The 24749-nt window shown below is 39.3% G+C and overlaps 1 protein-coding gene across 3 annotated transcripts in view; it reads right to left on the reverse strand.

Moving 5' to 3' along the window:
• The window catches only part of TFB1M (transcription factor B1, mitochondrial), a gene marked incomplete at its 3' end in the record, with an annotated part of 39069 nt that overhangs the window by 4163 nt on the left and 10157 nt on the right, over positions 1 to 24749 (reverse strand). The window contains exons 3-7 of one of the 3 annotated variants that reach the window (XM_084774519.1): positions 21785 to 21893; positions 21303 to 21344; positions 20300 to 20451; positions 12359 to 12478; positions 7838 to 8960 (exon numbers count right to left, since the gene is read on the reverse strand). In XM_084774519.1, coding sequence (XP_084630645.1) covers positions 8805 to 8960; positions 12359 to 12478; positions 20300 to 20451; positions 21303 to 21344; positions 21785 to 21893 — 579 coding nt within the window. Of the gene's footprint in view, positions 1 to 7837; positions 8961 to 12358; positions 12479 to 20299; positions 20452 to 21302; positions 21345 to 21784; positions 21894 to 24749 lie in introns of those variants that run through there. The other 2 variants (XM_084774517.1, XM_084774518.1) reach the window with 2 other exon arrangements.

The raw sequence follows: 24749 nt of genomic DNA on the forward strand, positions 1-24749 counted from the left end.
GTCTGAACTCAGGTCCTTACACTTGTGTGGTAAGCTGACCCATCTCCTAGTTCCTCTTTCATTTTGTTGCTCTTTTAAAGCAACTCCTTCTGATCTGGAGACATTTTCAGTTTTTCCTTATTGCAGACACGGTCACAGTGACTGACCATCCTCACAATATTTGAGTATGAACTGTGTTCTTTACGCTGCTTTATCAATTCCTTTAGTTAACACATACTTCCTGTAAGACTCTCTTAGACCTGCACAAAACACAGCGAGGTGGTTTGTAGTTACAGAGGACAGTAAAGAGAGATAGGTTGAGGGTTTTAGAATGCAGGTTCTGCTGTAGCAGAGAAGACAAGACGTTCACTCAGGGGACTCCTTTGGAAAGAACAGGTCTGTAAGTTGGGAGAGGAGAAGCAGCCAAGATTCACCACAATGACTAAATGTCTAAGAACCATCTCACTTTCCACAAACTCTGACCTGCCAATCTTTACCATTCATCATGATTCTAGCATCTTCTATTCTTTACCCTGTGATGTCATTCTGTGACCCCTGTACTCAAAATTTGCACTCTCTGGCATTCCTGTTCTCTTTCTGCTACCTTCTTCAGTCATCTCCAATGTTTTTCACCCAATTCTCCCAGATACACAGTCAACTCTAGTTAGTTCTTTGTAGTCTCAGGGTATATATTCAACAATCCAGTGGTCTCAAGTCATCTTTCAGCAACAGAACAAATCAAAATCCAAACAACAACAAAACAGCATGAGATAAAATTTAGCTTCCGTCCAACCTGGAACTGTGAAACAGTGTCAAAGCACTGCCTAAGGTCCAAATACTGCTAAGATCAAAGGCACAAGCTTAGGGAGGGATGCACCAATCTTCCCACGGGAAGCTGCCACTCACAGTGATAAGTCTTCGGTTTTATAAGTAGGCTTCATCCTTATTGTTTATCTCATTCTTTTGTGATACAGTTAGTGCTTGCAAATATAGCAAACTCCTAATGTTTGCTTTATTTAAGTAGTTTTAAAATGCTACAGAACTATGTTGCCATCCTATATAGGCTAGCAGACTTCTAAAGTTTGAATACTATGCTGGTACCCCATTAAATTGGCATGGCATCACAGCTGAAAGAAAATTCCCATTCACAAACATAATGCTAAATGGCAGGCCTCTAAAACTTACTACCAGAGAGCTCTGTCAGCAATTGTCCTGCTATAGGGAGATCATTTCTGGTCACCTTCTCTGCTCATTCCTGTAAAAGCATTTCTTGAAATTACTCTGAGTAATGGAGGCCATTTTCTCTAAAAACCACACAAGAAGGGTGGTTGGTAACTATGGTAACAGATACAAAGTGCTTTTTACTAATAATTGAATATTTAATACAACAACCATTATTTTTTCTCTTGAATTTTTAATCTATTGAGTTAGAATATTTTTTTGAAAAATCAGAAAATGAAAACACTCTAGCTTCATTGTGGTTCACAGTTCAGTAGGATTATTGACTGCTTCCTCCCTTGGAAGCTTGCATAGCACCTTCCAGTACTGTAAAAGCTAGCCCTCAGGGATGAGGCTTTCAAATCAGATCCACGTGGGTCCTCTGTATCTTGTGCAGAGGTGCATGGTATCTATAGCAATAGGGACTTAACTTTCAACTCCTGAGAAGCAACCAAAGGCACAGCAACAGCCTATATTGTTTTGGGAGTCTCTTGGACTCCCCCGAGTAACAATTTGGAAGGGGGCTTATCATGCCTGATATTGAGTTTTTTGTTAGATAGTTCATGGCTCTTGGGGGGCAGGGAAGGGGAGGAAGCATGATCTGAACAAGTGGGTAATTTCATTTAAACTATATATTAGTGACCACCATGACATGATAACCCTGAGGATGCAACAGTGGCACTGTATGTTGGTGGTAACCAATAGCACTCTAATTGGACTTAAGGCCTGCAGAAACCTAGCCAACAACTCAGGGCTAGTGACATCATGGATATCAGAGGTGTACCTACTACCACTACTTTCCTAACAGCATTCTAAATATCCTTATACTCACAGTAAGTATAGTTTTCATCCCTCATCAAAGAAACTTCCCTTTGCAACAGAGACCATTACAGAAAACCACAACTGGTCAAAATATAAAGATCTTGGGGTTCCCAGCTTCATTGGATAAATCTATATAACACAAATCTTGTATCTAAAGCTTGGGGGAACATCTCAGAAGAGGCGGCATAAAGATTTTAAGATCCAGAGGACCAGGAAATCCGCTGTGAGATTGTGTCTCCTAGAAATGACAGGGGATCCTTACCCAATAATATGCCTGCTGGAGCAAGGGCTGAAGTAGTATACCTCCAATGGACATGTTAACATGGGTGGGTAAAATCTTATGGCATCCCACCAATATACGGAGAATTAAAGAATGCTGAAAGCAGGAGAAATAGTCTTCCCTAGGGATGAGCCTCCTAACTGGTTATCCAATACCAACTTACGAGTCCTAAAATCATAGATATATAAGGAAAAATGGACTGAGCAGGTTGTATTATATATTTAGGTCCATTTGTGTGCATGTGGATATACAGATACATGCATGCACACATGTGCAGGCAGGCAGACACAGACACACATACACACAGGAGAGGGGAGAGGGAGGGAGGAGAGAGAGATACAATAAACAAAAAGAGAACAAGAAATGAAGGTGTACAGGAGGAAATAGAGGGAGGAAAGGGAAGGGGAAAAATGTGATTTTAAATCAAAGAGAAAACAGCCCCCTATGGGGAGCCAATGAAATCCAGAGTGAATGTATAGTTGACCTGAGCACAGACATGTCAGGGACCGCAGTACATCAGGCTCACAAAAATGGCAAAGCCTTCTTCTGTGTCATGCTCAGTGGAATAGTAAAGTCCTCTTCAGGTCTAAGTAAGAAGTTATCAACAACTGACCTTTAGTTAAAACCAGTGTGTATAGAAACTATAATCAACCGCAGTTTCTTCCTCCCATAGAAAGGAAACTGCTCCCCTACAGAGACCTCTTACTGAGATTAGCTAACTGCCTTCCTCTTATGCAATACACCTACCTCCTTATTAAAGTTACTATAGAGTGAAAGCAAAGACGGTACTTGTTTCTTTAATAGTTTGAAGATGACCTTGGCTACATTGTACATTTTCAACCATATTTGCGACCTCATGAAGAACACCTCTTTTCTTGAATCTATTTCCTGCAAAGTACACCTGCTGCCATCTACTTAGTTGGATGTTGTTTCCTCTATTATAGCAGCTTCCTGGAGATGACTTATTTAAACGCAGCCTCCAAGACACAGCCAAAGTACTGTGTCCTCCACACACCCTGCCATAACCATAAATAAGCTTTCAGGTAGCTTCTATGGCCTTTGTAGTGGCTTTCAAAGTCCTTATTGATGCTCCTCATCCTAGGGACCCCCAGGTTCCCCTTCTAGAGCTGACACTCTGTCTTTCTCTGAGGCTGTTACTGGTTATTAGGATCAGGTGATGAGAAACCAGATGTTAACATGCTGTTGGTCCTATGGAGGTGTGTTTATAAAGTACTTAAATGAGTGACTCAGAAGGGAGGCGAGGCCACTGGAGTTACCTAGGATAGTGTCACTAATTGACACAAAAAGAATCTCACAGAAGTTTTCTTAGATAACTGAAAGTAGATGGAACTACTCTGCCCCAGACGGACTTTGCATGGTGGTAAGTGCAGGTTCAGAGGTGAAGTGTGAAGCGGCAGTGCGCGCGCGTGCACACACACACACTCTTTCTGAAGTGCTGTTGAGTGCCTGTGGCTTCAGGGACTGCCTTGTGCTGGGCTTTGTTTCCATTCCTGCAACTTAAAGTCTTTGTAACCACAGTTAAGTCACTTAGCAGTAACTTGGTTTTCTCATCAGCCCAATATGGATTCCTTCTCCCTCATAGGTTGTCTGGAGATTAAACGTTACACTGTCTTAGCCTGTGTACAGCCTCTGCAGTTCAGTTCATAAAGGGTGGTTATTATTAAAGATGCTACACCAAAGAACTGCAAAATTACTTGAGAAATTCTAATCCTGTTTAGAAATGATTAAATTTATTTTTGATCATTCAAAAGCAATTTAACTAATATTTTATATATTAAAAAGCAGTGATCAATTTTTCATCTAATATTTATCAGACCCCACCATGAACCAGATCATGCCTGACCTGGTGTGATCAGGTGGACAGAGGCCATCTCCATGTCAGGACAATACTGTCACACTGCTGAGCTACAGCAAAGGAGAGGTTTTATGCTACTTCAAAGTAAAATAATAAAAACCAAAATGAACCAACCAACAAGCCCACTTTGCTGAATGACTATATGCTGTGTTCAGAAACAAGGATGACATTAGTATTTGAGGCTTGTCAAATGGAGTTAGTGTCAGTGTCTACATACACAGAGAGTACATTGGGGAAACTTTTGTGTATATATGAATCCAGTCCTGTCAAGCCAGCAGACGGAAGCATGCTTTGGGAGGTCCTGGGGAAGGCCTGACGCTAAGGTGGTATAGCATTTATTTGGAACACAGTCTCTGGACTTCACAGACTTCTCTTCAATATCCACTTCAGAATTTGGTAACATGTTTCATTATATTTCCTAATATGCCCCTACTTAAGCTTCATTCAACAGGCTGTCAGAACCCAGAGGTCAGTCTGTTTACCTCTCACATGCTAGCTAAAGATGTCTGTACTTCAACAGGCCCAGTAAGAAGTCAAACAAACTACTGAAGAGAGCTGCCAGGCTGCCTCTGAAGCAACCATAATAATAGTGTTGTTACTACTAATGTCTACAAGTAAACTATATCCCTGCAATCATTTGCATATCATTATTTAAAAGCTTAAAAAAATCCAGACATTAAATTTCCAAGGGAGAAAAACAGTAATCTTGGTAAATGCCAAAGTTGGAAAAACTTAAGCTGAAACAACAAAACACTAGGAAAATCCAAACATTTGAAACATGTTTTACTATTAACTGCTTTTAAAGAAAATACTAACATCTGACATGTCTTAGCATCTGTGTGTTTCTTGTGCTTTTTCTGTTTCTTTTGTCCTATTCTGGCTTGTGTTGTTGTTATTGTTATTATTTATTATTATTGTTTTTCCAAGACAAGGTTTCTCTGTATAGCCCTGGCTGTCCCAGAACTCACACTATAGACCAGGCTGGCCTTGAACCCAGGCTACCTCTTGAGTGCTGGGATTAAAGGTGTTTGCCACCAACACATGGCTTATTATTTTATTACCATTATTACTTTTTATAGATCCCTGTGTGTATTCTAATGAGAGAAAGAAAGGATGTGGATTTGGGTGGGTGGGGAAGTAGGAGGGGAAACCATAATCAGAATACACTGAATGAAAAAGAAAACATAGAAAAAACAATGTGAATTAAAAATCTAATCAAATTTTCTTTCTTCCTAATGGCTATATAATTTATAACTTGTAAAATTAAAATTATTAAGAAAAAAGATAATATAAAAGGACTGAGTGAAATGCACGTGTCTGTAGTTCATGGGCACAGCTGCTACCTACCACGCTCCGTTACGTCATTTTGTACATGCACTGTCAGACTCTTCCTCAGGGCAGACGACAGTCTGAGGCAGAACAAACATATCTGAAGGTTTATGGATCACACTGTAGTCTAAAGCTATTGCTGGATTTTTGTTTAACTAAAACTTTAAAGAAAAATTTCTTCTGAGTGGTTTTTAAAAGTTAACAATTTTTGGAGTCAAGAACAACAGATAAGAACAACAGAATGAAAAATGAAAAATGTGCATTTGCAAAGCACAATCCAGCTAAAAATATTTCAGAGGGCATTCTTTAACTGAGGACATAAAATTGTATCTTCCAACAGTGACAAAAATTCAAAACTAAATTATAAGTGTGTGACTAAAACACAATATTAAAAGAAAAGAGGCCTTTTTGTGAGCACCCAAATAATCCCTCCTCTGTACACAGAACACAAAAGCATTTTCAGCTTTCAGGTTTCAACAAATCCTGTTGTAACAACTCCCTCCCTTCCCCGCCTCTCCTTTCTTAACTCTCCCACAGCTCAAAAAATGAGGGAGAGAGAGAACCTAGTATTTATCTTCCAGCACCATCAGCAGTTTTCACCTCTCATCTCTGAGATGCTCTTGTTATTTTCCCGCTACCTGGTCAGCAATTCACAGGAATGTTCAGATTCTCAGAATGGCCTCCTACACCTGGCTTCTCTGCATCAGACACTGAAGACAGCAGGAGTCAACTCAGGGTGGCGTTAGGACTGCGGACTACTGGCAAAAGGTATGGAACGCTGCTAAATTGTTCAGAAAGCTAAGTACAGAACTTCATTTGAATTAGAAGTTACATATCTGTTTAAAAGTATTTTTGGTATGAATGAATCTTTTCTGAAAAACTGGCTATAAATTTTGAAAAAAGAAAACCACCTACAGACTTCCTTTTGGCGAGCAGCTCCTAGACTGGACGTTTTTAGGTTTTGTTCTCCATGTGTGTGGTCTCCCTAACGAGTCAAGTTCCCACCTATGCTCCCTTGGCTTTCACACATCCTTATCACTGCTGTTGGTACAGTTGCTAAGTGTGCCTTGATTCTCTAGACTGAAATTTTATGGAACATGCTATCATGCATGTGGCTGGAGAGAAAAATCCTCAGTGTAACTGAGAATGCCAGTGCGTTAGTGTGTTTGTCCTGGAGCAGGACAGTCACCTTCATTTTAAAGAACTTTTTTTTTTTTCATAATTCTCTATGCACAAGGAGGACGTGAAGTCCTCTTGTGCAGGAAGCAAGTATTGTGCTAACTAGATGCAGTGTCTTAGTATTTACCTGCTACCAGGACTTGTTAATTGTGACAACTGATTGTGGTCTACATGATGCCAAAATTTAGAAAATGTATTGCTTGATGGAAAGAAGGCGGCTGTAATGGAAAAGCTGGATACAGATTGACCAACATACAAAAGTTATTCCATCAAATCTTAGGCAGTGTTAACAGTGATCCCAACTCCTAGAAACTCCTGGGCTGAAGATAGTCTGTGAGGCTGTCTCTCAGTCTGAAGGCACAAGAGCTGTTATAAAACTGTACACATATGTGCTTGCCCCTCCCCCAAGATTTTAACTTTTGTTCTGTCTTTGCTATAGATAGGAAATCTGGAAAACAAAAACAAACTGCTCACCAGCAGATCAAGTCCTCAGATCATTAAGTCTGCACACAGGCGGACTCAAGAAGCAAATCCCAGGGAGAGCCTTCCCTAAAATCATGGGATTAACAAAACAACTCAATCCAGGCAGAGTAGGATCTGATGTCTTAGAGACTCAATTACAGCCAAGGCAGGTTTGCACTTTCCACAGAGGCCCAGATTAGTATCACCTTAAGTATAAAGGCAGACCTCAGCCTCTGGGTGAGAAGGAAAGCCAAAGCATGTGTCGTGTTCGTACCCTACACAGGCCTGAGTTTTCCTGAATAGAAAAAGCGTAACGCAGCCAGACAATTCTGTCTCTGATGCAGCACTGCAGTGGGAAACACAATAAGAGGAAGGACAGAGCAATCAAAGAACTGCGTGTGGCAGCCCTACAGAAGACTGTGGCAGGCAAAACAATCACACTCAAGATTATAGGTGAGGTTTCCTTCAGCTATAGGACTCTAAGAAAATTAATAAGTCAGTCCAAGGAAGGAAGAGCACAGAAAAGGCCAAATATTCCATTTTCTGGAGAAATAACATGAGACCAAGAATGATCTCCAGGCTACTTGGTTTGAGGAGGCCCACAGTGCCCATCTGTGAATTAAGCATGTGTAAGAGCCATAACAGTCACTGCAGGAGATCATTATTTCAGAAAGAATGACTGCTGGAAAGTGTAGCACTCCAGAGACCATTATATTTATCTCAAAGAAAGCAGTAAATACTATCAGATGGAGTGCATAATGGTGAACAGGAATATGAAGATGGAAATTAGGAAGTAGTTTTTTGTTTTTGCTTTAAAACCAGTTATACATAGTGAAACAAGGGGTAGGGGTGTTATTTTACCTACAGCCAACAACGTGCCATGGACTTTCAGGATTTGTTTTCGTTGCTTCTGAATCATTCAGGGGAGTTGGTTTTGCAGTTTTGAACCCTTCTGGATTGTAACTGGGAATCATTCTTGTTACAAGTAGAAATGGTTTTACATTTTCAAAAGCTAGTTCCAGGGATATGAAGCTAAACAAATGCAAACCTAGGTAAGGACTGTGCAGAACTCTAAATTCCTCCTATTTCCTTTTTTTCCTTAGAAAAATATACTGGGTCATAAGTTTCACACATTGTGTGTGCTCAATAAAGATTTAATTCTATCTATTTTTCAATTCTTAACTTTTCTAATATTTATAAATTATTTGGAGGAAGTAGATTTGAATTTTTTCTTTATTAAAATTATTTAAAGTGCTCTACAATGATAAAAAAATTCTGTATCATATACTACAGCTATAATTTGAAGTGTCTAAATGGCCTAGCAAGATATACGGCCACTTCACAGAAGTTTTCAGCATAATTAGGGTCTTAAGTGGATACCTCTACTTATGCCACAAATCAAGAAGTACTCATGATGCTCACTCACTAGAATGCTATTTTCTAACCCTGCTATTAACCTCTTTGAGACTGCAGCATCCCCCCTCATCCACTGTGTCTGTGCACGTGTGTGTTTGCATGTAGCAGGGCTACAAGGGTGTTCAGGAGTGTTCTTGGATCCTGTGTGAAGCCTTTTGATTTTCTTATTCCTCCTCCTCCTTCAATCATGATTTTGTTTTTTCCATAGTGTTTGTTATTTGGTTCTCAACTGCACAGAAATAGCTACAGAGCTGACTGTATACCACAATTAACCACCGCAATCTTCCAGGAGAATAGAAGTAAGAGTGACACCATGGTCTCGGCAGGTCTCCAGCTCCTTGCTTTCATCCTGGCCTTGTCTGGGGCCTCTGGAGTACTCTCTGCCACTCTGCTGCCAAACTGGAAAGTAAATGCAGACGTGGGCTCCAACATTGTAACTGCTATTGTACAGGTGCACGGCTTGTGGATGGACTGCACCTGGTACAGCACTGGGATGTTCAGCTGCACTCTGAAATACTCCATCCTGTCGCTCCCCATCCACGTGCAGACTGCCAGGGCCACCATGGTCCTGTCCTGTGTTCTGTCTGCTTTGGGGATTTGCACCTCTACAGTAGGAATGAAATGCACTCATTTAGGAGGGGACACACACACCAAGAGTCAGATTTCCTTTGCCGGAGGTGTCTGTTTCATCACTGCAGGGATCTCTGGTTTAATCCCAACAGTGTGGTACACCAAGGAGATCATAGCGAACTTTCTAGATCTGACTGTTCCGGAAAGCAACAAATATGAACCTGGAGGAGCTGTCTACATTGGGTTCATCTCGGCGATGTTACTACTTTTCTCTGGTATTATTTTCTGCACTTCTTATATAAAAAAGAATGCAGAACCATGGATCTACCCTCCCAAGCAGAAACATCTCTCTTCCTGGCAGCCAAGGAGCAGGTTAGCATATAACCTGAAGGATTATGTGTAAAGAGCTGTGCAGTGAATATGCAGTAAGGCTTCCGGGAGCCTGCTAAAATGATATTAGAATGGAGAAAAGAAACCGCACATATGCCTAACTTCCTGTACAAAGAGTAAAAAATATTTAAAAAATTATGAGGTACTTTAACATGCCAACAAACTACCACATACACTATATCTGTCTTAAACGTCGTTATTTTCCCAATACTGTATTCATGTTTTATTTAAAAGTATATAATTGAAAGAGGACTTGACTATATTAATAAGGCAATGGGTGACAGCATTAATTTACTTTTAAAGGTAACTTTTTGATTTTTTTAAAGGTGAGTCTTTCTTAATTACAAAGTATAAAATATTTTTGATCAACATTATCACCAAGGGATGTTGATCAAGAATATCACCTTCTTTTGCCCTCTGGTGGGGAATGTCTGAGTAACCTGCTTCTGTTTTAAAGTCATAGGATGTGAAGGAGACCCTAGGAACAGAGGAACAGAACTTACGCAGGTATTGCCCAAGCTATCCACACCAAGTCCCAACTTGCATTCTAATTTCTCATGTGTTATATAATATATGCAAACTAAGATTAGACAGAATTAATAAACTGGTGGATGCTATGGCAGCACAAAAAAGCCAATATAAACAAACTAAAATATGGCACTTTAAAAATACAAGCTAAGTAATAAAAGCCTTGCTAGCTTTAAATTACCCAAGAACTCTCTTCTGCATCTAGAAAACAATTAAGTTCATTTCTCCAATTATTTAGCTTTACCCCATCCCAATGAATCTCACATTTCATGATTTGACTAAGTTACTTTTTTTTGAGACAGGGTCTTATTAGATAAAGCTGACTGCCTCTTATGTCCTGGGGCTTATAGACATGTACCATGATGCTCAGCTTAGTCACCTTTAAGTTGTACTTTTCCCCTCAAATTTTATCCAAGTTAACAAAACACTGCTATTCTCTTATAAATGAGCATCTTCAGCGAATAGAAGTAAAATAAGTTTTAAAGTATAAAGAATGTTTTTAAATATGCATATAAATTATGACATGTAATTCAAATATCCAAAAAAAATTTGGACTTTTCCTAGGTAAAGAGAAACACTGAGGTTTTCTAGTAATCTATTTGCTAATTTGTGCTTAGTGATTGTTCATAATGCAGCTGCTGAAGGAAAAAGATTGCACATTAATAACTTAGGAAGTGGGAAGACTGTCTATATGAATAAATAGTTTTCATTTGTGTATATAGAAACGAGACTGAACTACTTTAACTCCATTTACTTGTAGCTCTTCATGCTCTGCACAGTCATTTTATAATAGGACAGCAGAAGTAAAAAGGTGCTACTTTATGGGAAATCAAAGGGGGCCATTTCAGTAGAAGTTTAAATGATTATTTATAATATAATTCCTTGTAGGTGGTCAAATACTTCCTAAAGAAACAAAATGTTACACTAAAAAGATTACTAATAAAGAATATCTATAGGTAAATATGTGACAGGACTGCTTTAATCTTGATAGGATTTGTTCATTTTACTTAATGTATCAGTATTTAGACAGTCTATGTGGCCCAGAATCCTATGTCAAACATCATTTAATATAGTCCAGGTAATACTTTATTTATCTAAAATACTTTCTTTTTAACTAGACACAGGAATGTCTGAAACTCTCAAGAAGCACCTGCTTTACACCAAGTAAAGGTCAATTCTTTATGGACTGGAAATGCTGACAGGAAGCATCCAAGGCACAGGCAGCTCTGAGTCCTCTCTGCTGGTTCTCAGTGGGGTGATTTAGCACACAGGGCACATGTACATGCCTGAGACATTCTGAGTTGTCACAACTGAGACACTGGGACTGAATCCAGTGGGAAGAGGGAAGAGGGCAGGGATGCCGTTAGCAAAGCACTGGACAGACCTTGCAACAAAAGAGTATCCAGCTCTAAAATAACAGGTTATGGATTAACTTATTACCAATATAAAAGCCAAAATATTTTTAAAAATCATGGTTAACTCTGACCTACTGACCATTTATGAATGCCTGTGCACATATATGCATATATATGCATACAAATGCACAGCTGTGATCAGGATATTATTTATGCCCTAAGTTCTGTGTACTGGATGCTTGATCCCAGTTGGTGCCGATGTTGCAGGCTTCATATTCCTTAATAACTTACCAATCAGTGAGTTTTGCTAAAATACACACCAGCTTAAAAATTTTGCCAAAAATATTCACAGTAAATAAATGTCTAGTATGTGTCAACTAGAGATCACTCTCAGAAACCACAAAAATCTTTCTCTTATTTTCTCAAGGACTGGTGACCATGTAACTTAACTTCCATGAATAGGATACTTTAAGAGTAGAGGGCAGTGATAATGGCTGCTGCTACCATATAAACCTTGACATTTTATCACCCGACTAGGGGAAGAGACCAGCTGGAGTCAGAGCTCTGTAAGTGAGAAAGTACTGTGGGGCTAGTGAGTTAGCTCAGTGGGTAAAGGCACAAGCCTGGCAACCCGAGGTTGAAACCCACTTAAAGGTAGGAGAGAACCCACTCCACAAAGTTGTCCTTTGATATCCACATGCACATCACGGGATATAAGTCCTCGCATGAGTGTGGGGATGCGCATGTACAGACACACACACCAGAAACTAAAAACAAAAAAAGAGATGTGATTTTTTTTTGCAGTTCTTATTCAAGAGAAGTAAAAGAAAAAGAGTTATGGTATAATCTGCATATAAGTTTTAGATCTTAGACATCATTTCTTATGAAGTATCTTGAGTGGAAGAAATACAACAGTTCACACTCATGTACTAACATAAAGATGCAAATACTTACCTCTGGTTTGGGAACAAAAGCTTTTCCTGGAATTGTAAAGAGGTGCTCAACGTTGCAGAGGTACTGGGCCATAATGGAAAGACGACTGCGCTGTTTGCTCCCTGTAGTGGCTACAAGTCTCTACAAAAGGCCAAACAACTTAAGTTTTAGCAAATAGTTAATCCCATCTGAGTAGACAGAATGTATCCAAATGTTGATGCTCATTTTTAAAGTCAAACTATATACATTACTCCACACACACACACATCCATGCTATGTGACATAAACATGCAGACTCTGAAGAGAACAAGCTTCATTAGCTGACACGGACTGCACAGTTTCTGTTGTATCGTGTATAATGCACTGAAGAAAATCATGGACCAACAGTGAGTATCAGAGACTTTCAAGATGCTATTATATTTTATAACAGAAGTCATATGTAAAGCAACTAATCAATAAATATTTTGTGAAGATATTAACAAATAACAAAGAAATAGAAAGATAATTTAAAGGGATTTCCTTAAATATAATAAAACCTTGACTATTCAAGAACCTTTGAAATACAGGCTGTTCTTGACAAATAATTTATGCAAAAAGCTGGGATTTTTTTCTTTTAACCAATGACTTATTTTGAAATAAACTAAGTACATAACAAATTGATAAAATGCAACTTGTATGAGAATCTCAATGAGATTTCTAAAAAGAACTTCAATTTTTATGTATATGTAAAATTAAACTTCAGATAAAAATTATATAGTATCAAGAATGGTCAAGAGACTCCCGAATAATAGCAACAATGCTCATGGGAGACTCACCCCATCTGGTATCAGAATTAAGGCATTATTGCTACTAACACAAACAGACCATCAGGACAGAAGCTTAGCCACAGACCAAGCACATGAGGGCATCTGATACATGAGATGTGAATCTCTAAACAAAAGATAAGGACAGACCATTCATTAAGTGGTACAGGTGTAAGGTGTAATTAAGCACTTACAAGAAAGAGGGGGAAAAAGTCCCAACTTTGTACCATAACAAAAGACAAACTGTAAATGAATTAATGATGAGTGAAAAATAAGATTTAAATCCCTAAAGTGGAGAAGAATGTCTTAAAGATGCAAAAGCAGAAGTTACTAAAGATGTATATATTTTTTCTGTTAAAAGTATTTTATGTTCAGTCAAAACACTATCAAGATATATCATAGATTATGAATGTATATAGAGGGCCAAAGCATTGGTATTCACAATACAAATGAGATGCCTACACACTAGACATTAGCAGCCATAAGATAAACAACCAGAATATTCATAAGGCAAATCATTGCAGAACAAATAAATGAGTTATAACCATTAACTATGTTACACTTAAAACAAAGCAGTGATGTGCAAATTAAAACTAAAACAATCCATAATTTCACACTCATGAGGAGTATTAAAAAGACCTAGTCAAGGGTGGAAAGCATTAGAAGCAACAGGGATTCTATGCACAGCAGTGAGAGTGGAAAGGGCAGAAATTGGTATATAAGCATGTTGGACAATAATTGGCAATAAAAGCTGAAGTTTTACAGCATATATACTTACATAAGAATATATACATTATTCCCAAAGTGGAGCATTACAATTCCACTAACATGTGAATGGCCAATAATTTTGCCAACGGGAATATGAAGTAACCATTAAAATGAGTAAGAGGGATTACTAGCATAGGTTACAGCCCCAATAGAGTATAGATTTTAAAGTGGCAAAAGCAAGCATGATCTGTTTTATTTACATAAAATTCTTAGGATTTTTGTGTGTGCATACATATACACCTACAATACAGACAGGAAACATGTGGGAATGACAACTTCTAACACAGCTCTCTCTCTCTCTCTCTCTCTCTCTCTCTCTCTCTCTCTCTCTCTCTCTCTCGACTTATTGGTGAAGGTAATGGAAAATATGTTAAAATTGGGTAAGACTGAGAGTAATAGGTACATACAAAGATCACTCATCTTTCTAAACTGTATCATGTTTCTTTGTCCTTGGGCTTTGAGAACACCCCAAGACTCTTGTGAGCTGTTTAGGACCAAGATCACAAATACTAGTCGAAACATCAGAAGCCAGGCCCGTGGCAGGACGTCCATGCTAGGATTTCAGGAGCAGCTTTAGAGCAGTTGCTGCTGGGTCTTTTCCCTCTTACTTCACTGACATACATCACCTAATGCCATCACACCCTTTCCACTGCTGCGCCTAACCTGTTCTGGGCATAAAATATCATATAATCTGGCAGTTTTAGAACTGTACCTTAAGTAAGACAAAAACAAGTTTTGGGGTGCTGGAGAGATGGCTCAGTGGTTAAGAGCACTCCAGTATTGGGGGATCCAATGGAACCCATGGGCACCAGGTATGGATGTGGTACACATACACCTGTACAGGTAAAATATTCATACACATAAAATAAAGTAAACTGAAACAAACGAATAGGCTTTCAATGGAAAGCAGAAGAATTTCCTAAGACATGACTGGAGCTCTCACAGCTTCTACTCTGACATTGGAAGCCATCTCCCACCTCCTCCCTCCCTCTTCAGTATACTATACAAGCAAGAGATGTGTATATTCTCAAGTAAATCCTCTTGCTTAGCCCCCTAAGTGCTGGGATGACAGGCATGATCCACTGTGCCCAGTGATAAAGCAGATATTTAAAATCTAGCAAGAATATATAACCATGACAGTTACAAAGGAGCCCAAGAATTGGGCATCTTGGATTTTCTCCTTAAGACATAGCTAATATGCTACTTTACATTTGAAAGATGTTGTTTCCAATGGTGAATTCAAAAGTTTAAAAACTACTTTAACAAAAAAGTTAAACATGAAAAGGGCAGAATTATTCTAATTTGACTTAAAGCATAGTTAAATATATTTCTCTCTAAGCATGAAACACTTTGTACAATCAGAGACAGGGTATACTAATCCATAATCTAGACCTATTCAATCTCCATAACAAATGTACCAGGTTGTGGAGATAATATTTGAGCCTTAGAATAAAGCAGCATGCAGAACTGCTAATCCATTGAGCAAAAACTCAAGTCAATGTCCAGGAAGCCTGTAAAGACTTTACAGTAAAAGCTACCATGAGAAGTTAATGGCCTATTAACCATTTAAAATGTATTACCATTTTTAAAAAATTAGACATAGCATAGGTAAAGCTAGGAATACAAAAGCCCACCAAGAGATGTTTCACTTATTTATTTGTTCACTTTACATCCCAATCACAACCCCACTCCTCTTCTCCTCCCAGTCCCATCTTCCCACCCATTTCCCCCATAATCCCCCCTCCCCCCATCGCCCCACTGCAAACCCAGGACATCAAGTTGCACCAGGACTAAGGGCCTCCTCTCTCACTGAGGCAACATAAGGCAGCCCTGCTAGGGAGACAGGATCCAGAGGGACGCAACAAAGTCCAAGTCAGACACAGCCCCTGCTCCAATTGTTAGAGGACCCCCTTGAGGACCCAGCAGCCCATCAGCTTCGTATGTGTAGGGGCCTAGGGCCAGTCCATTCATGTTCTTTGGTTGGTGGTTCAGACTCTAAGAGCCCCCATGGGCCCAGATTAGTTGGCTATGTAGGCCTTCTTGTGGTGTCCTTGACCCTCTAGTTCCTTCTATCCTTCCCCCCACTCTTCCACAAGACTCCCTGAGTTCCACCCAACGTTTGGCTGTGGGTCTCAGCATCTGTTTCCATTATCTGCTGGATGAAGCCTCTCAGATGACAGTTATGCTAGGCTCCCGTCTACAAGGATAGCAGAATCTCTGTCCCATCTTTTATCCCTGCACATCTTGTAGGCAGGGCAAATTCTAGGCTGAGGGTTTTGTGGATGGGTTGGTGTGCCCCTCACTCCACTGGAAGTTCTGCCTGGCTACAGGATTTGGCCACTTCTGTTTCAGTATCTCCTACTTCTAGGACATCCTTAGTCATCAGAAATGCAAATAAAACTGACTCTGAGATTCCATCTTACACCATCAGAATGGCTAAGATCAAAAATTCAAGTGATAGCACATGCTGGGGAGCATGTGGAGAAAGGGGACCACTCCTCCATTGCTGGTGGGAGTAAAAACTTGTACAACCACTTTAGTAATCGATCTGGCGCTTTCTCAAACTGGGAACAGTTCTACCTCAAGACCCAGCTATACCACTCTGAGCATATACCCAAAAGATGCTTTACCAAACCACAAAGACATTTTCTTAACTACGTTCACAGAAGCTTTATTTATAATAGCCAAAAACTGGAAACAACCCAGACATCCCTAAACAGGAAAACCATTCTATAATCCACAGACCTAAAGAAGCTAAGTAACAAGGAGGGCTCAAGAGAGGATGCTTGAATCCCACTAAGAAGAAATAAAACAGACATTGGGGGTGGAGGGAGAGGGGGAACTGGGTGAGAGAGGGGGTAGTGAGAGGAAGGGGGAGATCAGATGCAGGGAGAGTGGGGATGGATGTGAGAGGGCCAGGAGAGAGAAGGGAAACTGGGGTTGGGGAATCTCTGGGACAAGCTGGAGACCTAGGATGGGGAGGCTTAACAGATAATTTTTAATAATGAAGGCCAGGATACTGAACGAGTTAATTTTTCAGTAAAAGGGAACCACTAAACCTTAAGTTTTAAAAATCCCTCTAAGGATTAGAAAACAAAGCATGAAAGAATTCCCTAAGATAGCATTTTCTTTTGTCTGTTTGTTATTCACCTAAAATAACTAAGTGGGAAATTTATACTTGTACTTAAAAAGCTACAGTCTCCAACAAGAGCCAACGGACATTAATAGAGGGGCATCATCTTCCCTACTAGGGATGACCATGACCAGCCAAAGTCTCCTAAAAATGGAAGACAGAGATGTTTAAAACCATTTAAAAAACCCATAGGCCTAGCAAAATGACCTGTGTTCAAGTACGAGCACTCTACAGCCTGTGGAAGACAATGAGGCACTCCCAGCCAGTTGTAACTCTACAGAGACGTTAGATGGGATGTGTTAGGCTCTCAAACTGCTGCCCAGTCTGACTCACTTTCTGAGCTGTATCACCATTTGCACACCCTTTAATGTGCCAGCCTAAATCCTTACATTAGATCCTATAGTCCTAGAGAAAAGAATAAGTGGAGGCACTTATTTCACTCTGTTTTATAATTCACAACAAAGTAGAGGTTAAAAAGTACATCTGTGGCTAAAATACAGAATATTACACTCATGATTGTGTTTCAAAGCAAGGAGGACATGTTAGACAATACCATTACCCAGTCTTCTCTTGAAACTTTCACCGGCAAAAAATGTCAAAAGGGCCAGTGTTACCCATACTTATAATGCATTCCATAAATTATAGACTTGATACGAACTCAATATTCATGCAAAAATTTAACTAAAATAAGCCTTTGTGGAAGAAAAATAATTGCCTATGGTGAAGTCAAAACAACACTATCATTAAAAAACCACAGCTGCCAGCTGAGTCACTGAAAACATGACTCCACTACTTAAGCCTCTACTCCCCCGCTCTTTCCTCCAAGAATTAAGAGAGCCCAGTGCTTTGATTTTCTATTATGTTGTTCCAGAACAAAACTATCAAATAATCCACCAGCAGAAGAAACCAAATCTACCAATGTGGTATAATTAGAAATAGCTCTCTAACCACTAAGCCATGTCTTTCCCTTCCAGTGTTACCCTTTGCTGCTTCACCCCATCTGTATTTGAGATCCTATTCATTTAATCAGTAATTCAGTCTTAAACTTTCCCAAGCTTCTCTAACTATTTCTTCAATGCATGCAAATGTGACATGACAGGTATTCGGTCAAATTCATCCATCTGACCTGACCTGAGGGTCTTCCTGAGGACATCCCCCTCTGTCTCACAGAGCTGTTGCTGTTGGGACACCTCACTATCTCCCCGGTGTCTGTAATCAGAGCAGCACTTACGTTGGCCTTTGCAGAGTGCTGCTCATCAGAGACCAGTGATGGACAGATAATAATAAGTGGGCTAAGATTTATGTGCTAACAATAGTAAAACAGAATTTACTTTTACTGTACACAAAAATCAACCCCACGTGGATTATGGATAGAAAAGTGAACAGAAAGATACCTTCATAATCTCAAGACATTAAAAATGATTTTCCCAGTAAGATATGAGACTTCATAAATTAAAAATGGAGAATGTCAGGGGCTGGAGGGATGGCTCAGTGGTTAAGAGAACTGGCTTCTCTTGCAGAGGACCTGGGTTCAATTCCCAGCACCCACATGGCAGCTCACAACTGTCCGTAACTCCTGTTCCAGGGGATCTGACACTCTCAAACAGATGCACATGTAGTCAAAACATTAATGTACATAAAATAAAAATAAGAAAAAATTTAAAAATGGAGAATGTTTGATCTTTAAGGAGATCAGTGGGTGGGTTGAAAATGATGAGAGGGTAATGGAGCATGTCTGTGTGTGAACAGAATCAAAGTACATTATATATGTATGCATGTGGAAGTGTCATAATAAAGCCCATAATTTTGTTGAACTAATATATGGTAGTAAAAACGTTAAAGAAAAAGAAATGTCTGATTTTTCAAAAGACACTGTAAAAAGAATAATATAAGCACAGAGAAAGGAAGTCTGCAGTACACTGCACCAATAAAGGACTAGTACAGAGAACATGTAACAGCTCTGCACCAGTGAAATGAAGAGAAAGGAACATAAAGGTCAGCAAGAGCAAGCAGGCCAGTGGAAAATACCCAAGTGGCCCAAAGATACAATGCTGCTCCATTTTGCTCAAATTCAGCAAAGACAAAATATAGTTCAGCACACCATCACCCCTAGATTAATTTTTTAAAAGTGTAACTCTAATAATACCCAGAACTGGCAAAAATATGGAGCAAAATGAACTCATGAGCACACTGTTGGTAGGATCAGGAAGGCCTGAAGACTCCAGAAAACAGTTTAGCATTACCTAGCCAGAATGAAGCTTGCATTTCACTTCTGGGCATACATCTTATCCAAAGCTTGCCCTGTACCTAAGAGTTTTCACAACAGTTTCGTTCATAGTAATAAAGAGCTGAAGTGAATCTTGGGTCCCCAACTATGAGACTGGACAGATTACAATAGTGAAAGAGTGGGCAGGACATAGAGCTATATAAATAAATTATAACTAAAAGTACATGTGTGAACCCGAGTGCTTACAATAAACAAACACACATATTGTATGATTGCTTCTTAAATAAAGCTTAAGAGTGGACAAACCTAAAGTATATGATGTACATGGATACAAATCTATATAACAAGACTGTGGAAGGGAACAATCCAAAATTCAGTCTTTATTACCCAGTATTAGGGAGCAAAGAGGAGATGCAATCAGTGAGGTGAGGTTATAGGATGCAGCTACTCTGCTTAAGCTTTCCCTTGCTGTTGTATCTGTAAGCTGCCCTTGCTTACCCTGGAGGTTCACTCTGTAAACTTAGAACACTTAGGCCATGATAATGCAGGCTGAGCAGGCACCACTGAGGTAGGACGTGTGCGTTAGGAGTGGGGATCAAGTGACAATCTACTATCTATGGATTGGATAATAAAGTTCTCTTCTGTATCAAATTTGTCATGTTGTCTTTTAAGTATCACCCTGAGAATTGTAGAGGAGTAACTTTAAGACAGCACAGGCCACTCTCCATCTGAGTGGATGGCCAACATCATGCAGGTTTCCTCTTTCCTGGGTTTTGTCTATGGCAGTGCAGGCCTTGTGCTGACCACAGTGCCCTCCTTGGCTGACAAGTATAATTCATCTCCATCGGGAGCACCTAGTAGTCATATCTGTTATCTTCATTACACGTCTTAACTTTTGGAAGAACTTTTGTTGGTATTTTTATTTGTAATGGAAAAGTACTGGCATAGAAAACACAGTGGTAAATATAAAGTAGTATTTTGTTTGTGAATTTGATGATACAATGAAATGTCCAGAAAAAGAAAAGACTTACCTCTGCCACTTCCTTTTGAAATGTTAACGTCATCTTAGTTCTCCCATAAACAAAAGGTCCATCTTTAAGAGAAATATTTTCAAGCCACTTGATAATCAATGGAGTTGAAACACTAAAAGGCAGATTTCCAATAACATGTACATTTGGAGGATCTGTTTGGTGGGAAGAAAACAATTTGGAATGAATACAAGATTACATTCTGAATATGATCTTAATTTAATGTAAAACAAACTAGATATTATGAGAATCAAATGAAAGCATATGAAAAGATACAACTCAGTATTTTTCAGTTCTCCTAAAATGCATTTTTCACAGTTTTGTATTTATTAGGAAAAAGTTCTAAGAAAGCTCATGAAATGATATGTTTTAAAGAAAAAGATAGTTTCTTTAGACATGATGAATTTAAAGTACCCATGGGGTTGCCAGATCATCAGATGCCCAAGAGGGGGATACAAGCTGGGTCTAAGATTTGAATGCTTGAAGTATTTAGGTGAAAAATAAAACCAGAGGGATAGGGTAATCTAGGCAAATCGTTAGCATAAGAAGATGCCAAAAAAGAAAATCTCAGAATCAAACAAGAAGTGGGTTAAAAAACAGAAACAAGAGAAAAAACTACAAACACCAAACCTCTAAACCACTGGCAAAAAATAGTTCCCAAATGCCTGGGAGAATGGTGGGGTCTGCTATTCAGGAGGATGGTGCAGAGAAGTCATGAAGGTGATACAGGACAATCAAATGGATGGCCCAGACAGGTGGCTGTGGTCCTAACATGGCTGGGTCAGTGACAGAACTGCAGGCTCTGTGCTGAGAGGGTCAGCTTGAAGGTAGAGACTATGAACACAAGCAACTCTGAAGGAGCCTGATCCTGGGGAGGCCAGAGATACAGGAGTGGCTAGATCTGTCAAAATCTCTCTTCCACTTATTCTGCGAGTTTCTGTTAGCAATCCATATGCCTTAGACTATCTGGTTTCCTAAAAGCTGGACATTGCAGGTATCCAGTAACCGTCTGTCTTTGAAGGAAGAATGCCTTGGCTGGTCAGAGTCACTGTGAAGGCAAAGGAAAAAGAGATAAAGTTTTTTGGTAGCCAGGTTTAAACATTTGAAAAATAGTAACAAGACTTTGTATAGTATCATAAAAATATAAAGTTTATTTGCACAGAAACTAAAACGAAGATATGAGACAAGGAAATTGGAATTAGGGAAAGCTAAACCAGCCATGGTAGTGCACACCTGCAATGACAGTACTTGAGGTTAAAGCAGGAGAGTTCTCAAGTTTAAGATCATCCTGGCTAAAAATTACAATGCCCATTATTTAATTCTGTTCAGGTAATTCCAATAGAAATATACAAAAGCAAGTGCTTTATTATAATAGATATGCAATAGCTGAAACAAATATCTATGATATGAATGACCAACCCCCCATAGAGCAATAAACAAGCAAACAAACAACAAACAGCCCCCTCTCCTCAAACCAAAGGCACTTACCATCTTCCCACTGTCTTCTAATGCTGTCTGGAAAAGCCTTTTCTATCTTATATGTCAGCACATCTCCATGGACAATCCTCAGTTTTCCAGGTGCTGCATCAGAAAGCATCTAGTGTACAAAAGGTCAATAAAACGAGCTCATAAACTTCTGGGCAGCAAAACTGAAACTCTTAACCCTGCACAGCATTTAGTTGGTGGGAAAGCTAAACACTATGGGTGGTCACTGCTGTACTGACATCAATTCATGGCCAAGGAAACCATTGTTTCCATTTAGCACAATGAAGGCTTAGGTACAGTAATAGAGAATGGGGAGATAGCTTAGGATGTAACAAATAGCATATTAGTCTAATTTAGACAGTTAGAATGACTAGTGTTTCCACATGGAACTTACCATAACTTTCAACTTCCATCTGAAACGTCAACATAACACACTAAGACGCCTTATCATGAAATATTGAGGGTTCAGAGTAAAGTACATGAAGATGAGCTGATTCAACTAAGCCTGTATACACCAAATGTAAACAAAGGAGTTCTAATGTACCCAAAACTTTTGATGTAATCTTTGAGTAAATTCAAAGTAAGCAGAAAGTCCCGTGCCAGGCCAGGCAGCACGTGACATTTTGAGGCACACCTGACCATAGCACCTTTACTTTCCTGAATCACAGTCACTGTCAACCTAAAAATAATCGTGCATGTTTTCATAGTAGTTACCTCTTAGTCTATTTCTATTTCCAATTACGTGTTTCCTTTTCCCCTTCAGTCTTTCTTAGCACAAAAGACACCAGTAAGGACTTGGGACTTAGCTCAGTGATAGAATACTTGTCAGCATATGCAAATCTTTGTGTTTCACCCCAGTCCCACAAAACCACACTAACCACCAACAAAACTCTTTTCTTTGTACTCTTGAGCTTTTTCTCCTTAGTTCAGTCCTTAGCATCAGACGCTAAAAGGGGGCCCTTGGCTTAGATGAGCCTTGAGGCTGAGCCAAACTGGGTATGAAGTCCTTCTGCATCCAATACAAACTCTCTTCTTGGTGTCCTCGGTAAAATAAATGTCAGGCTGTCTTTGAGCTTACCATGCTTAAATTCCATACTTCTGACATTAATACACTCAGGGGTTATTTTAAGCCATCGTGGTTTGCTTATGTATTTATTTATTTATTTATTTATTTATTTATTTATTTATGCCAGGGTTTCTCTGTGTAGCCTTGGCTGTCCTAGAGTCACTTTGTAGACCAGGCTGGCCTCAAACTCACAAAGATCCACCTGCCTCTGCCTCCCTGAGTGCTGGTATTGCGCCACTGTACCTGGCTTGGTTTGCTAAAATTTAAGCCAATAAGTTTCAGATAATATGTCTTAGAAAACGCAGTAATTTCAAGATTACTGAAAGAGTTCTTATGGGATGTTTGATAACTGTATAAACACAGTGAATTTAATGATAACATTTACCAATAATGAAGAGGGCTAAGTTTTCTCTGCAATTATGCCTCCCATAATTAAAGCAAAACAAATTAGCATATCAAAAAACAAAGAGGCAGAACTAAAAGTGTCTGTTATACAATGTCAATATATAAAAAGTAATTAAGTAATTAGTAATTAGGACTAAAGCAAAACAATGTAAACCTGCCTCTTTGGTATTAATTTAAACGCTTTGATAACTGCTTGAAATGTTAATTTTTCCATACTCTCACATACACTACTGCATACTAAAATAGCAACCTACTTCCCTTTCCTAGTACAAAGTTGCTTTTCTATTCTATCTCTTTTGGACTCCCATTCATGATTACCACTCAGTCAAGACAAACCAAATCCATCTTGTAGAAAGTCTGTTTCCTCTGACAACTGTGTTGCCTCGGCTTCCCTTGTCCACAAGGTCACTGCAGGAGGAATGAGCTAGAGTGGAACCTGAGGCAGTTATGAGGGAGGATGGGTGGGGCCAACCCACTGAACTGACATTATGACTATAGAAAACCACCTTTTAAACACCTGAATGCTATACTCAGCAGCAGCACATACAGACTCCCTACTCAGCCAGAAATAAGGGAAAGATGTTTTCATCAGATCCTGCTCTGTGGGGTGGGAGAAATCACTCTTACACTTCCAGAACAACCCTTCACGTTGGAGACGGAACACGATGGGTTCAGAGCACAGCCCGCCATGCTAACAGGTGAGTATTCACACAGCCACTCTCAAGCTGTTCTATTATTTTAATGTTAGTTTTCCAATATATTCTTCTAAAATGCAATGTGAAATAGCTTTCACTAAGGCTAAAAAAAGTAGACCACCACATCATAAAAAGAAGAAGCGCACATGTAAAAACGACTGCTACACACACTATCGGAACTGTTAGCTCCTGGCTGGCATAATGGCATACGTAATTCTTACTCTGTGATAGAAGTAATTATACCAAGTCCTAAAGAGAGCAAGTGTTCTTCTTGTATTAGGTTTTGAAAAAGGCACATGAAACAACAAAATGGCCATGCCTTTAATAATAAGGTCAGATACCATATGCAGAGGCATTCTTTCCTCTAATTAAGTGAACGTGTTTCTGCAGCTGTAACTGTGTTCTACCGAGGTGGCTTTTCGGCAACATAATTTGATGAGAAAAGAACTCATGCAATTCTTGGAGCTCAGGTAGAAATTAAAATTTCCTTGAGAACAAAAAGAACTATATCAAATAGTTATTTGGTGTGTTTCTTCATACAACTGTCTCACAGTACTGCTCATAGCAGTCAACACGTCTGAGATAAGCATTAACTACCCGCTTCCTAATTTGTCACATAACAGAGTCCAAATTCTGCTGAAATAAATACTAGCAGTAGGGCTAAGCAAAATCCTAAAGCAAATATGAGAAGAATCACGGTATACGATAGAAGGTTTAAAAAATGTCCAAAGTAGATGGAGGCTACTCTTACAAAGGAACGTAAGTGGATGCTACAATACCTCTTTTCTAAAGGAGACTACAG

The sequence above is a fragment of the Acomys minous genome (genome assembly GCF_964271855.1).
Source record: "Acomys minous genome assembly, chromosome: 3".
NCBI lineage: Eukaryota > Metazoa > Chordata > Mammalia > Rodentia > Muridae > Acomys > Acomys minous.